Source organism: Nymphaea colorata, chromosome 2, assembly GCF_008831285.2.
Source record: "Nymphaea colorata isolate Beijing-Zhang1983 chromosome 2, ASM883128v2, whole genome shotgun sequence".
Taxonomy (NCBI): domain Eukaryota; kingdom Viridiplantae; phylum Streptophyta; class Magnoliopsida; order Nymphaeales; family Nymphaeaceae; genus Nymphaea; species Nymphaea colorata.
In genome coordinates this window covers 23,953,561-23,967,821 of record NC_045139.1, presented here as the reverse complement: position 1 = coordinate 23,967,821, position 14,261 = coordinate 23,953,561, and the positions used below count along the sequence as shown (strand labels likewise).

Genomic DNA, 14,261 nt, shown 5'->3' with positions numbered 1-14,261 from the left:
TCATATAAGATCAATGTATTCATGCATTCACACTCACATAATATCACTTATGATCACAAGTACCTCTCCAAAGAACTTAAGCAAGATGAGATGAAACTCTAAGTAGGTAGTAATCGAATTAGAGCAAAATCTCAAACCTATTTAAAGTTTTAAGAGAACACTAAAGTGACTTCAAAAGTGATATCCTAAGTTTTTTAATTTTTTTATAAAGATTTCTCAATTCAAAATTTCACAAATTAAAATGTTTTACTCTTCCAAAAGGTTCTTCAAAACTTTCTCAAAAAATTGAAACATCAAATTTTCAACATTTTCTCAAACACTACACCACATATATAATGAAAAAGATGTTGAAGCCAAAACAAAATGCATCAAAAATAAGTATAGCCCTTGGATTGATTACCCTCAGTAAAGGCGCCGGAAACGGTCGATCCTCGTATCAACGGGCGAGTCCCTTTCTCTTTCATTTTCAAAACAGAAACTCATTTTTTTGAAGCACTCCAAAAAACCAAAAAATTATTTGGGGATGCGAACAACTAGCCATATAAAGAATTCAAAATTATATTATAATGACTAAAAACTTACATGAGGTGCCTACATTAGAACTGGGCTGGTGACTCGAGTTTCCCTTAGTAAACAATCTTGGCTCTGCCTTTGCAATAGAGTTGTCATGTCCAAAGTTGCCATTCAAGCCAGGGCTTTTCACTCTAAGTGCGCTCAGCTAGCAAATTCTAAATATTTGAAGATTGATCGTCTTTAGACTCTTAAACAAAAAGCTCACCTTTCTTGGGCTTGGAAGAGTTGCATATGGGGTTAGGAGCACATTAGCCACCTTCTAGTTTGGCGATTTGGTAAGAGTAATTGTGCAAAAATATGAATGGACAATTAGGGTTGGAGGATGCTCTATTACTCGCGTAAGGCAAAAGACCTTATGAAGTTACATGGTAAGCTTCAACAGTCAATTGGCCAAATTCTAAAGAATAGAAACCTTTTCATTACTTTGAAGTGATCTTCACCATACGTTCTTTCTTCTTCTTCTTCATTGAATGGTGATCATAATCTTTATTGGGAGCATACAAAGTGATTCCTTTGAATTTCGAGATGGATTTAGAATGAGATTAGAATATGAAGTTCTCCTAATACTAATTTTAGAAAGGTATGGTGAAAGAAATGTGTTCTTAGAGCTAGTTGGGGTCTTTTCCTTGCATTAAAGGGAATTGCTAAATATTGACATAGTACATACTCCAAAGACTTGGTGTTTTCCTTCAAATCACTGCTACTTATATGGACATAAGGAGACAAATGTTCACTGTTTGCATCCCAAAAATTATTTTGGTTTCTGGAGTGCTTTAAAAAAATAAGGTTTTGTCTTGAAAAGAGAGAGAAATAGACTTGTCTGTCGGTATGATGATCGGCCATTCCCAACACCTTGTCTGGCCTTAACTAATCCAAGGACGATGCTTATTCTTCATGTGTTTCATTTTTACTTAAACATCTTCTTCACCCTAAATGTGGTGTAGTATTTGGAAATAGTTTTGAAGATCAATATCTCAAAGGCTTTTGGATGAAAAAAATTTGAAGTATCATTTGAGAGGATAAACTTTTTTTTTTTTATTTAAGAAACTTTGAAATTAACAAATCTTTACAAGTAATGATGGAAAATCTTTGAAAGCTAGTATTGATATTTTGGAAATTTCTTTTGAAAATAATTAGTGTTCATTTAGAACCTTAAGTAGGTTTGAGATATTGCTTTAATTCAGTTATATTTTGTTATAACTTCATCTCATCTTGCTTAAGTTTTTTTAGAGGAGGTGATTGTAATCATTCATGAAATCCACAAATGATTGTGGATGCAGAATGCATCTATTCTATATAATTGAAAGTAATTTTTCATTTCTACTATAACATTGGTCTAAAAACATTCTTACCATCACATACATCTAGATTTTTTATATTTGTTGTATATTTTCTATCATTTTGTCATAAATATTCTTGTGAGAAAAGAAAACATTTTTGAAAGTATAATGTGGTTGTAGACCATTAAACATGGTTTCAACATTGGGTCATTACTTGAGTTTTGGTCTTAATGAAATCAACTTTAAGTCCTAGAGAAGAGACATTTGGAAGAGTGAAAGAAAGAAAAAAAGGAGAGAGAGAGAGAGAGAGAGAGAGTGATTTTAGAGTAAATGATATATGTATATGTACATATATACATATATGCAGTTACATATATGATTATTCATAAAAGACGATTTTAAGCCAAAAGAAAAGAAAAAAAGTTTAGAAAAATGAGATATTGTAAGCAAGAGTACACTCACCTTTTCAGCGTGTCGTGCATTTTTTATACTCTTTGTATGCTTAACATGCATGTATAAAAGTATTGTCTTCCATATGCTAAGACCTATATTTCATTGTCTCTATACAATTCTTGAAGCTACATATATTTTCTTGTAGGTCATATGTTCAATCACTTTTGTTCACATAGGTTCGAAAGTCTCACAATTTTCACACTCAATGATGTATTTTGTAAAACTGTCCTTGAAGCTAGTCTTCTGATTGAGAATGTCCCTTATGTTCTTCGCTGCATACAATTGATGATGCACCTTTGCCCATACGAGGGACATTGCAACTGCTATTTCACTATCATCCATAAGTACAACCTTATGGTGTTTTCCATTTATGGCTTTAGTGAGTACCTTGAACAACCACTCAAATGTCTCAATAGTATGATCAAAGTAGAATGCAGGGTCAAAAATACAACTTTTAGAGTGATGGTTTACTTCTATAGACTGGGCAAAGGGTCAGCCATGGTTGCTGACCTTCATAGTTGTGTCAAAAAACAACCACATTGCTGAAGCATTCATAATCTACTCTACACCTCGAGTCTATCCAAAAGATATTTGTAGCATAACCATCCTTATCTATCTAAATGACTGTAGAAACATGTGTCTTTGCTTAATCTTTTGTGAATGCAACTGGCCAATGTCATAAATTCTCATTCTTTAATGGATTTTATCATCTTTTTCTTCAAATGGTTTTTATGATTTATACATGTAAATGGAACATTCTTATGACCACCTTTTAATTTAACAAAAGGTCATATATCTTCCTTGGGAGTATGTTTCCACCATCAACCAACTCATTTTAATATGTGTTGACAATTTGTAATGCAGCCTCAACATGCGGCTCATATGAGGAGGTATTAATGGATGGTTGTGTTCACCGTGACTATGCGAATGCAATACTTTTCATTCAGATGCCTTACCAATATCAATTTGGCTGCACAACCACGTTGTATCAATCCGATGCTTCTTTACATATAGACCTGATCTCTTCCAGCCTACTTTAGAACAAGCATATGACCTTCTCACAACTATGAATTGTGCATTTTTGTCACTCTTATACTTTCTTATATTGAACTCGTGCTACATAATATAAGAGTTGTAGAAACTATACGTTTTGTACTTGGTCTCAAACTTCATTCCTACAATAAGAGCATGTTCACATGCATTCTTCATCTCCTCAAAGAGAGACTCAATCTCTTCTTCATCACCATCCAATGATGATGGTGACATGCACTGTGCAATCTCTAATTGATAAAGTTCATCGCTTGTTTTCTTCTTTATCGCCATCTCATGAAGTCGATATTACATACATTATGCCATCTACAATGCATAAAGTTTGTCTACTAGATAACATTGAACATTATCTCATGAAAATTATTCACACACTTTACATCATACATATTATCTCAAACATGACCAAAGACAATCGTTATATGACAGTGCACTAATGAACAACATGGTGCATCGTGAAGGCTATATTATATGACACACTATACTTATTGCATCGACATTTTCTTCCTTTTTGCGCTTTGTCTTTACCTTCAGATACTTCTTTTTTTCCTTGCAGATTGTCCTCTATGGTGGGAAGGAAAATATATTAAGTACGTCTATTGTGTTCATGCAATGTTAGGACATTTAAATAAATATGCACATTGTACTTTGTCTGCTACAAACGTCAATACTGGAAGTTTATATTATATGTAGTAGGGTGCACCCTTTATGTACATTTGTTGTGGTAGGGTTCATCCCCTGTATATGCCGTAGTGTACATAGGGTTAGGGCTGGGCATCGGCCCGGGCCGGGCTTGGGCCAGGAAAATCCCGGCCCGGGCCCGACAGCCAGGCCCGGGTCGGCCCAGCCTGGCCCGGTAATTAAAAAAAAAATATATTTTTTTTGGTTTAATAATATATTTTTATTCTTAATAAATATTTTTTTTATATTTAAAAATATTATTTTATAATTTAAAATTATTTTTTTAATTAAAATGGGCTGGGCCGGGTCCGGAATTTCACCCGGGCCAGGCCAGGCTGGCCGGCCCGATACCCACCCTTACATAGGGTGGCACATAGAACTCACTCTCCAAACCGTTCCCCACTTTGAATGTTTTCATCATATACGTAAAAAGTAACAATACAATGTCTTTTTCAACTATATATATATATATATATATATATATATATATATATATATATATATATATATATATATATATATATATATATATATATATATATATATGTGTGTGTGTGTGTGTGTGACCTATGTAAGAAACAAAAACCAAACAACCTAATATCATGTTTAACCCAATATGAATATGATATATCAATGAGAATTTAGTGGAAAGCATGTCTTAGTTTAGGTTGTCTTTATGAAAAAGTAATATCGAACTTTTTAGCGTCAAAATTTTGAAGTTATGAAAGTCCTAAAGCTTTTTGGGATTAAAAAATGCATTTAAACTAAAAAAAGATTAATTTGATATATATTTTTACAATTCACATTGAGGTGATTCGATTGTATAAAACCCACTTTAATAATTTATTTTAAGTGATCTAGTTTTCTGTTCTGGATTGGTAGATCCCATATACTTAGGTTAGGGACCAAAACTAGGTCTCCTAAATTTTGGTTAAAAATAATTGGAACAAACTATTAGCACTCCAATATATTTATAAATAATAATTTAATAGAAAACATGCCTTAAGTCAAATTATTCTTATGAAAAACATAAATTTTTTTATTATCAAAAGTTTGTTATGGTAAGAGGAGTTAAATTTTTATTATTAAAAAGTACAATTAAACTCCAAAAATAATTAACATAGTATATATTGTTGATCAAATTACCCTCAGGTTCGTATCTGCAAGGTTAGATTACATGAAAAGTGTTCAATAATACGTTTTAAGGGGTTTAGGCCATATTATTCTTCTTAACCCAGGCAACTGAACATGATTTTTGAAAGATTAACGCAGCGCCTGTAATTTAGTCAAAATGAAGAAGCTTTTTGTAAATTACTCTTACAAGATCTTGTTCAAGAAAAATTATATCCCCGATTCTGCAGGTGTAGTTGCTCGAATGAGGGCCTGGTGTGGGCTTCCTAGAGCATGTACATGAGAATCTGTTCAATCCTTGCCTCTTTTTTTTTTTTTTTTTTCTGGTTGTGGGTTCTACTCTTACTAATCTTGCTTTGAATAGAACTCTGGAGCAGATGAGGAAATTATCGGAGCACAAGTTCGGTGAAGATGACCAATCTGATCAGTTCAGTATCACCATCATCGAGGTTTTTACCTCCTTCTCCCAGTCTATCTGCTTGATTTTGTGATAGGAGATTAACATTGTATGATTCCGTCACAGACGTGCACATACAAGGTCACAGATGCTCATGATTAATGTGGAAAACCGATTTCTGCTTTATTTTCAACTTTTTGCTTCGGACTTCATGGAACTACGGATTGTTAATCTCTTGAAAGGAGATTTTGAAAGGTCCTTTCGAAGGATATGCAAAGAAAAGGGTTCAGTTTACTTTTTTAGGCGTTTTACTGTTTTCAGAATAGCTGATATTTGAGCCGAAGACACCCTATTGGTACTATAGCAAGTCCAAAATTAAAAATGGCGAGAAGTTCTTCGCTAACCTGTACATTTGAAAATCTCATTGCACATATAGCTAGTAATGCTCATCCCTACGCCACTACTTGGAGAACTTGCTCTTTATGTTCTATTACCCATATGGGCTAGGGCCGACATCTCCCTTAGCAACCTAGGCTTCAAAGGAATTTATGGGCTTAAACTTTAGGTGAATGTCCTGTTCAGGATCTTTGGGAAGCGGATATGGAGTAATTTATTTGGAATCGTTCTATCTTTGGTTCTTTAAACGGAGAATAACTTGTTTATGCATTTTTGTCTGAATTTTTTGCTTTATGTTCAAGCCATATACAAAGAAGATATCTTTTTCAGTTCTCAAAAGACAGAACGTACAAGTTATACTGCAGACAAGTTTGTTAGGCCATAAACATAATACTAAACTCTCTTTTCCTTTGCTTTCTTCGTAAGCGGTCTGGATTCTGGAGATGATTTCTACATGTGAAACCTTTGCAGTAAAAGGAAAGTGAATATCATTCTAGTTGGAAGCCATATTGCAAATGGGTATTGCCTTTACACAATATTTGGAACTTTATCTAATCTTTTTACAACTATAACTCCTAGGAATTTGAGCTTCATCGTTGACCCAGTTTATCCTATGGAAGATCTGCCTCGTCTTGGTGACTTTTGGGAGTCAAGTCTACATCTGTCTGAATTAACAATACCAAAATAAGCTGGAAATTAATTCTACATGTGCCTGAATTGACACTGAAAAGATAACGTCAAATTTAGCATGTGATCTAATAAATAAATATGTCCAAACAAATTTTGTTATTTACACAGGGAATTAAAGAAATTGCCTTAAATTATGTTAAGAAATTATGCTAAAACCAAATTACTGCTATATTTGAACAAAGTAACTGCTTCATAGAGGAAAATTCACTTCAAATGATGTCAAATAAGCATTTTAGACCTGGTTGACCTTGAGTTGTCCGATAGATTTGCTGCCTGGTTTGATTTTCAAGAGGTTATGAGCTCTGGTAATAATTTGCTGGCCATTAAAGAAGGTTGAGATGTAAAAAAAAAAATAAAAATCATGGAAAATATTAAATCTATGTCACAGACTCACATGGGTGTGGGTGCGGGTGTGGGATGTGACAAGTTCCAAAAGAATTTGGGAGCAGGTGTGTTTATATTATATATATATATATATATATATATATATATATATATATATATATATATATATAAAATTATATATATATATATCTGTTATATAAGTAATTTTATATGTCTAGATCTTTTTATTTTTAATCAAAGTTACCTTAATCTCATACAGAATTTAAAGTTTTATTAAATAAAATAATAAAATGACAAGAGTCTTGGTTGTCCTCCTTGAAGGAGGATATTCAACAGTCTTAGTTGTGCTTTAAAAAGTATGACCAGGCTTGTAACCTTCATTAAAAAATTTAAAATGTAGACCAATAAAAGTTGATGTCCTTTCAAAAAGGCTTCAAATTTCTGATCCCTTGAAAAGGACTCTTTCCCTTAAATGAGAGAGAGAGATAAACAAAGAGGGAAAGAGAAAAGAGAGAAATGAGAGGGAAAGAGCGGAGGAGAGAGTTTGATTTGCGAAATAGGGAAAAGGAAGAAGGAAAAGATGAGAGAAGAAAAATAAGAGAAGAAAAGACCAGGTGTAGTCAACAACACCTGACTTGGTTTGCCGTGATACACCTGCACCCACACCTGCACCCATGTCAACTCGGTGCATCGCCACTTTCGGCACACCCGTGTGACTTAGGAATAAATACTAATCAAGGAAATAAAAGAGAATTTCATTTGCGAAATACATAGTCACGATACTAGAAGTATTTCAAAATATTGCAAAAGATGATATCATAATGTTTTCTCTTTTTGTAAGAAACCTTTGTTTATATGTATTTTAAGTATATATATTCTATTTTCTGTTTCTTCTAAGATTTTCAAAATTTTCTGAACTTTTGTCAACATATTTTTCGAAAAATAGTAACAAATTCATAATTTTATAAATTTCTGTCACTTTTTGGTTTTCAAATTTTTTAAATTCCCGAGTAGAAGAAAAATCCAGAAAAGCTTCGGAGGAGAGACTGTTGATAATATTATTGGTGACAATGGTTAAGAAAGATATACAGAAAGTCTAGATAGCATTTTTGTTACAAAAAATGAAATCTAGAAAATATTTCCCATCTTTGAAAGCCTTCGCAAATGACTTGTAGGTAGCTTTGTAAAGGTGTTACCTTTTTTTTTTTCAATAACGTAGAAATGCATTTCTTTGTTGCAATGTCAGGTAATGCAGGAAGACTATGGAATGTTTGTCTGGCCTTGTAGCATTGTACTGGCCGAATATGTATGGCAACAAAGAGCACGATTTTCTGGTGCCACCGTTGTTGAAGTAACAACTTTTGCTTTGGTTCAGCTAGCTTAGTCATGAGTCACATTTCTTATTTTCCTTGCATTTTCATCAAGTGATTGTATTGCATTTTGTGCTGCTTTTGTTAACTCTGCAGCTGCAGTTATCTGCATCAGGTAGGGTTATGTAGGAGTTATACCTGTTATCAATATGTTGTACTATATTCTTCTTTTCTTACTGAGGTGTTATGTAGGGGGTCGGGGAGCTAAGGTTTTTATGGGTACATCATAGAAGTGCACACAAATCATGCTTTCCCCCAGTGTCGCAGTAGCATCAGCACTACTTTATGCGGAACAATCTGTAACAGAAAAGAGCTTTATTCACAAGCTTGACTCAGTGGATGTCTCTTAAGAAGGGAACTGACCAAAGGAGCAAAAAGAACTCACCAACAATGCATTTGAGTGCAGAAGAAAAAAATAGCAATGTATCTTGCCTTATGTCAATGGAGTGTTGACTTTTAATTATTTAACAAAAGCGGGAAAAACTGGAAACTTAACTGTTAGGCTAGCCTCGACAACTAGTTAAACTAGCTTTCAGTTAACCTTATGGTTAGCTGGTCTGACCATGAGAACATTGTAAGAAAAAGAAGGAAAATATAAGGTCACACACATCCCACAAATACTTTTATGCTTATAGTGTATGTGGACACCCATCTTCTGAAGTTAAGGTGCTACGACCATAAGTTTGACAAGGAGAAAGTTGAAGTGAGAGGGGGAAAAGCCTCTGTGAAGAAATCTGCATTCTGATGATCAAGCATGACATATGAAGTAAAATGTTGAACCTTGGCTTACAAGGTATGCAAATGAGTGTTAAATACAGGTCTACTCAAGAAGACAAACCCTATTTGATTCTATTTCTCCTTGTCTGCCATCCATTTTGATCCTTTGTTAAAAGTGGTTCTGGTCGACAATGCTCAAGGAGAAAGTTGAAGCGATGAGAGGGAAAAGCCTCTGTGAAGAACTCTGCATTCTGATGATCAAGCATGACATATGAAGTAAAATGTTGAACCTTGGCTTAAAGGTATTCAAATGAGTGTTAAATACAGGTCTACTCAAGAAGACAAACCCTATTTGATTCTATTTCTCCTTGTCTGCCAACTGCCATCCATTTTGATCCTTTGTTAAAAGTGGTTCCGGTCGACAATGCTCGGAAGGCATGCACTGCAAGTCCAATTTTAGCATAAGGAAACAGCAAATTTCCATCAGATACATTCCTTTTAACCCATGTTCATGTGATTAAATTCTATTTACTATCACTTACTGGAACTCTAAATTTTGATTGTGGAAGATATGGACTCTAGATACAGTACAGCTTCACAATGTGTTACTCTATTAAAGTAGAAACTAGTCGGTCCCACTGCTGGTGCTGTTGCACTAAGTGCCAGTCAGCCGACTAGCCTATGCCTCCAAGCCTACGAGGTCCATCTGAGGAACTACTCAGCCATCTTGGTTTACTAGTCAACGCTAGGCATTGACCTGGGCACTTATGAAAAAAGGTGTCCTTCTAAAATATTAAATATGGTTTTTGTCTTCTCTCTCTCTCTCTCTCTCTATATATATATATATATATATACACACACACACACACACACATATATATATATATATATATATATATATATATATATATATATATATATATATATATATATATATATATATATATATATATATATTTATTCATGTATGTATATTCTGTATTTGTGAATATCTTTTGTCTCCATATAGTCTCCCTCCCTATATATTTCTTGTGCTCTAAACATACTAGTTACTACTCCTTTAAGGGCCTCCACCGGCTTGAGTTCAATTTTCAATTTTGACTAACTTGTCGATTTCAATTAAAATATTCAGGTAATTGGCTAACCCTGTTCATGTTTACTTATCTGCTGATATAATTATTCACCAAGCAATTTCAATTTTTACGTATGACAATTTAACTGGAACTTCTATTCATTGGTTAATCTTGGCGACTTCAAGAAACAAATGTATGTTCAAGTTATTTTGGTGGATTAGAAAACGAAGTGCCATATTCTTGATTTCCGTATGATGTTTATTTTTATAGAAGGTAACTTTTTAACTAAACCATCTCCCAAGTTGATTTAACAAATTCACTCCCATAGTAATGTTGAAGTCTGGTCAATCCACAGAGAACAAATAAAATTCAATACAAAATATTAGAGAAAGACTTGAACAAGCTTTATTACCTCAGATCAAACAGACAGGTGAAACCTATTACAAAATGAGAGTTGGAATAGCAATTAATGGTAACAATCACATTAAACTTATAAGAAAGCAATTCTCCTAAACTATATTCCAAGAACTTTGAATCTTTATAGTTTATACTGTGTTATACGGTGTAGCTGGCCTTCAATATCTGTTGATTCTGTTGTTTCGGCTTGACTCAGCCTTCAATTGGGTCAACCCAATATGGGGATTCATTTTTGTTGAAACTCGGCATGACTTGTCCTTGACTCGGCCTGAGTCACGTTTGACTCAAAGCAATCTAGTGATAAATTTTGTAGTTTGTAATTAACAAGTAATTTTTTTACTAACTACCTATTTACTTCTTTTTTGACACAAATCCTCTAACTTATTGAAATATAAGAATTTAGAATTATTGTTGATTTATTAAATTTTCATATTATAAATGAAAAGTTAAAGCTAATTAGGCTTAACTTCATGTATGATGCATTTTTTTTTTTTAATTTTTAGGACATTGCCCTTTACTTTTGGATTTTTAGCTTTGTATAATAATAGCATACACATTGAGTTTGTAACCATTAAACGGTTATAAAGGTTGAGTATATTGATTTTAGTGCTTGATTTTTATTGACTTGTTTTTTGTTGATATATAAATTCTTGCTTCATAGATTTTTTGAAATCTGCAATGATAGAGTAGGAGCAGTAGCTTAATTGACCAATTTCTTTTTATCAAATGGGAATATATAAGTTAGTTATTACTTGGTGTTAGGTTGGCTTGTTTCTGAGTTATACATCTATTGAAGTCATTTTTACAACTTTTTTATGTTTAAATGACAACTTATATTTTATTTTTCTTTCAAAAAAGAAAAAAAGTTAACAAACCCTGGCCTGAGTCACCAAGTTGATCTGCCGAGCCATGAGTCAAGAATGCATGCATTGAGTCCTGAGTCACCAGTTTTTAAAACATTGCTCTATGGTTCTTAAATAGATTTGGGAGGGGGATTTAGGGTTTACACTAGGATTAGAGGAGGACCAAAGATGAGGGGCCGACTGGCTTTGAGAAAGCTTAATGAGGTTGACCTATGGTTTTAAGGGGTCATTTAGGACTTTGTGCTAAAACCTTGAATCTTAGATATTAGATACAATCCCATAGTTTGAGTTCTTTTCTTGGATATTCATGTTCTTGTTTGGGTTTAACCCCCTTGTTTTAGATATTTTCTCCAATTTTTGCCATTTATTCCCTGGTTTTAGCTCCAATTCTCCACATTTTGAATTCAACACACCTTACAGTAAAAAGTGCATAAGCATGTATAAGTACTTTGAAGTTTGAAGACAAAAAAATCATTGAAATAAGGTCCTAATCTCCACATATTTTGGTTGCATCCTCCTACAATATTCTTATTGCTTGTGAAGCAGCTAGGTGCTGGGACTTCCCTGCCTGGATTAGCTGCCGCAAAATTGGGATCAGAGGTGATACTGACAGACAATGCAGAAGAAGAGCAGGTAAAGCAGTTAATGTGTTGATTCAAAATATCAGTTCCTTGAGGTATTCTTTAGGATTCTTGCCATAACTGTGTGATAAATTGAAGTTGTTTATACACATAATAGTCCTTTTATGTAAAGTAAATAGTTCTCCAAACTTGCGAACTACAAATTCTAGCTAAAAGAAGTTATTAGGAACTGCAAGCTTCTTTTATGTTTCTGGGGATTCTTGTGACTATGATCTAGAACAACTTTAATGATTCTTTTTCCATAAGAGGTGGATCATTATTGGATTCAAAAATAGACTTGATACTGGATACTTTGGCTTGAACTGGTAGAGCTGTGTTGGGGACATGCCAGATCTATCTAAATATTTCTTTAGTATGGATTTACTAAAAGTGCGTTTTCCCTTCCCTAGGGTTATAGCTGTCAATTTTGATAATACACTTGTTGGTGTTGATTGTGGATGCAAACTGATTAGTCTTGTGCACTTTATGTTTTAAAGCAGATTCAGTGATCTAATGAAAGTTAGATCTGGAACTTACAAGATTTTCTGTATAGGGAAAATAACTACCTATTTCTGTTTGTGCATTTTATGTTTTAAAGGAGATTCAGTAATCTAATGACAGTTAGATCTGGAACTTGCAATATCTAGGGAAATGACTACCTATTTTCTCTGGTCACAAATTTTCTTAATGACAGGTACTGGAAAATATGCAGGCAATTTGTTCCCTCAATGGGCTCTCTTGTAAGGCAAATTTCTTTCTTAATCTCAGTCACTTAAAAAACTATAGCCATGACTGTTTCCTAAGGTTTTGTGTCTTTTAAAGGTGGTTGGTCTAACCTGGGGGGAGTGGGATACACAGTTATTTGAGTTGAGACCTCAAATCATTCTTGGTGCAGATGTGTTGTATGAATCCAATGGTAACTAACTCTCATCTTTTTTGCTTTTAATAGTAATGAACTAATTAATAATGCACCCCACTTTTCTCTTCAAAAAATTTCCAGGGTAATCTTGCTGACTGCTTGTGTATTACTGTAAGCTTTTGATGATCTATTCGCGACAGTGGCATTCCTACTACATAATTCTCCAGGCTCAGTCTTCATAACAACTTATGACAATAGGAGGTTCCAATGCTATCTTCATCCTTACGTTTCTTTCTGGTTAACTTTTCTATATATTCTGAACCTTCCTTTGGATGCCGATGCTTTGCAGTGGACATCATCTTATTGAGTATTTAATGGTAAAATGGGGGTTAAAATGTGTGAAGATTTTGGATGCCTACTCATTCATGCCTGCGTCAAAGTCTTCTTCCATACATGGCAGCATCGAACTAGTGGAGATAAAGACTGAGGGTACTGTATCATAAGGTAAAATGCTTCATGTCTTTGAGGTGGATTTGGAGACCAACCCAGTTGCAAGGTCTCACCTACATTGACAGGTAGTTCTAGCCCAACGGAAGGGCTGTTATTGTCTCAGCTAGAGTTAGATGAAAGGATGAAGCACCATATTCTTGGTCAGTTCTCTTGTTTTTATGTTTTCTTTTCTCCCTTTTAGTGCATCTCAGTCAGAAATCTTGTGGGAATAGACGAAAGGTAGCCAAATTTTGGTCAAATATATAATTTGTGTACTCATTATACAAAGTTCAGTGAACAGAAAGTCCAAAGAAGACCTTCACAAGTTGTCAATCTTCCATACATGGAAACATGGAACTGGTGGAGATAAAGACTGAGGGTACTGTATGTTTCATGTCTTTGAGGTGGATTTGGAGATACCCAACTCAGTTGCAAGGTCTCACCTACATTGACAGGTAGTTCTAGCCTAACGGATTATTGTCCTAGCTAGAGTTAGATGAAAGGACGGATTATTGTCCTAGCTAGAGGTAGATGAAAGAGTGAAGCTCCATATTCTTGGTTGGTTTTATTGTTTGTTTGTTTTTGTTTTTCTCCCTTTTAGTGCATCTCAGTCAGAAGTCTTGTGAGAATAGATGAAAGGTAGCCAAATTTTGGTCAAATCATAATTTTTGTACTCAGTCATACAAAGTTCTGTGAACAGACCTTCACAAGTTGTCAATCTTCCGTACATGGCAACATCGAACTGGTGGAGGATAAAGACTGAGGGTACTGTATCATAAGGTGATATGCTTCATGGTGGCTTTGGAGACCTTCAACCCAGTTGCAAAGTCTCACCTACATTGACAGGTAGTTCTAGCCTA

At 34.2% G+C, this 14,261-nt stretch overlaps 1 protein-coding gene across 3 annotated transcripts; it reads left to right on the top strand.

Annotated features, from left to right (window-relative positions):
• Positions 1-5,382: 5,382 nt before the first annotated feature.
• LOC116248612 (uncharacterized) lies at positions 5,383-13,726 on the top strand. Of its 3 annotated transcripts, none has more exons than XM_031621504.2 (8): positions 5,383-5,440; positions 5,530-5,614; positions 8,240-8,344; positions 11,980-12,066; positions 12,748-12,798; positions 12,876-12,969; positions 13,089-13,173; positions 13,262-13,726. In XM_031621504.2, the coding sequence occupies exons 2-8, from the start codon at positions 5,543-5,545 to the stop codon at positions 13,413-13,415; spliced, it is 648 nt and encodes a 215-aa protein (XP_031477364.1). In that variant the 5' UTR covers positions 5,383-5,440; positions 5,530-5,542; the 3' UTR covers positions 13,416-13,726. The 3 variants fall into 3 exon arrangements, with proteins under 3 accessions (XP_031477364.1, XP_031477366.1, XP_031477365.1); XM_031621505.2 differs by having other exon boundaries at positions 5,387-5,440; positions 5,543-5,614; XM_031621506.2 differs by lacking the exon at positions 8,240-8,344.
• The last annotated feature ends 535 nt before the right edge of the window (positions 13,727-14,261 follow it).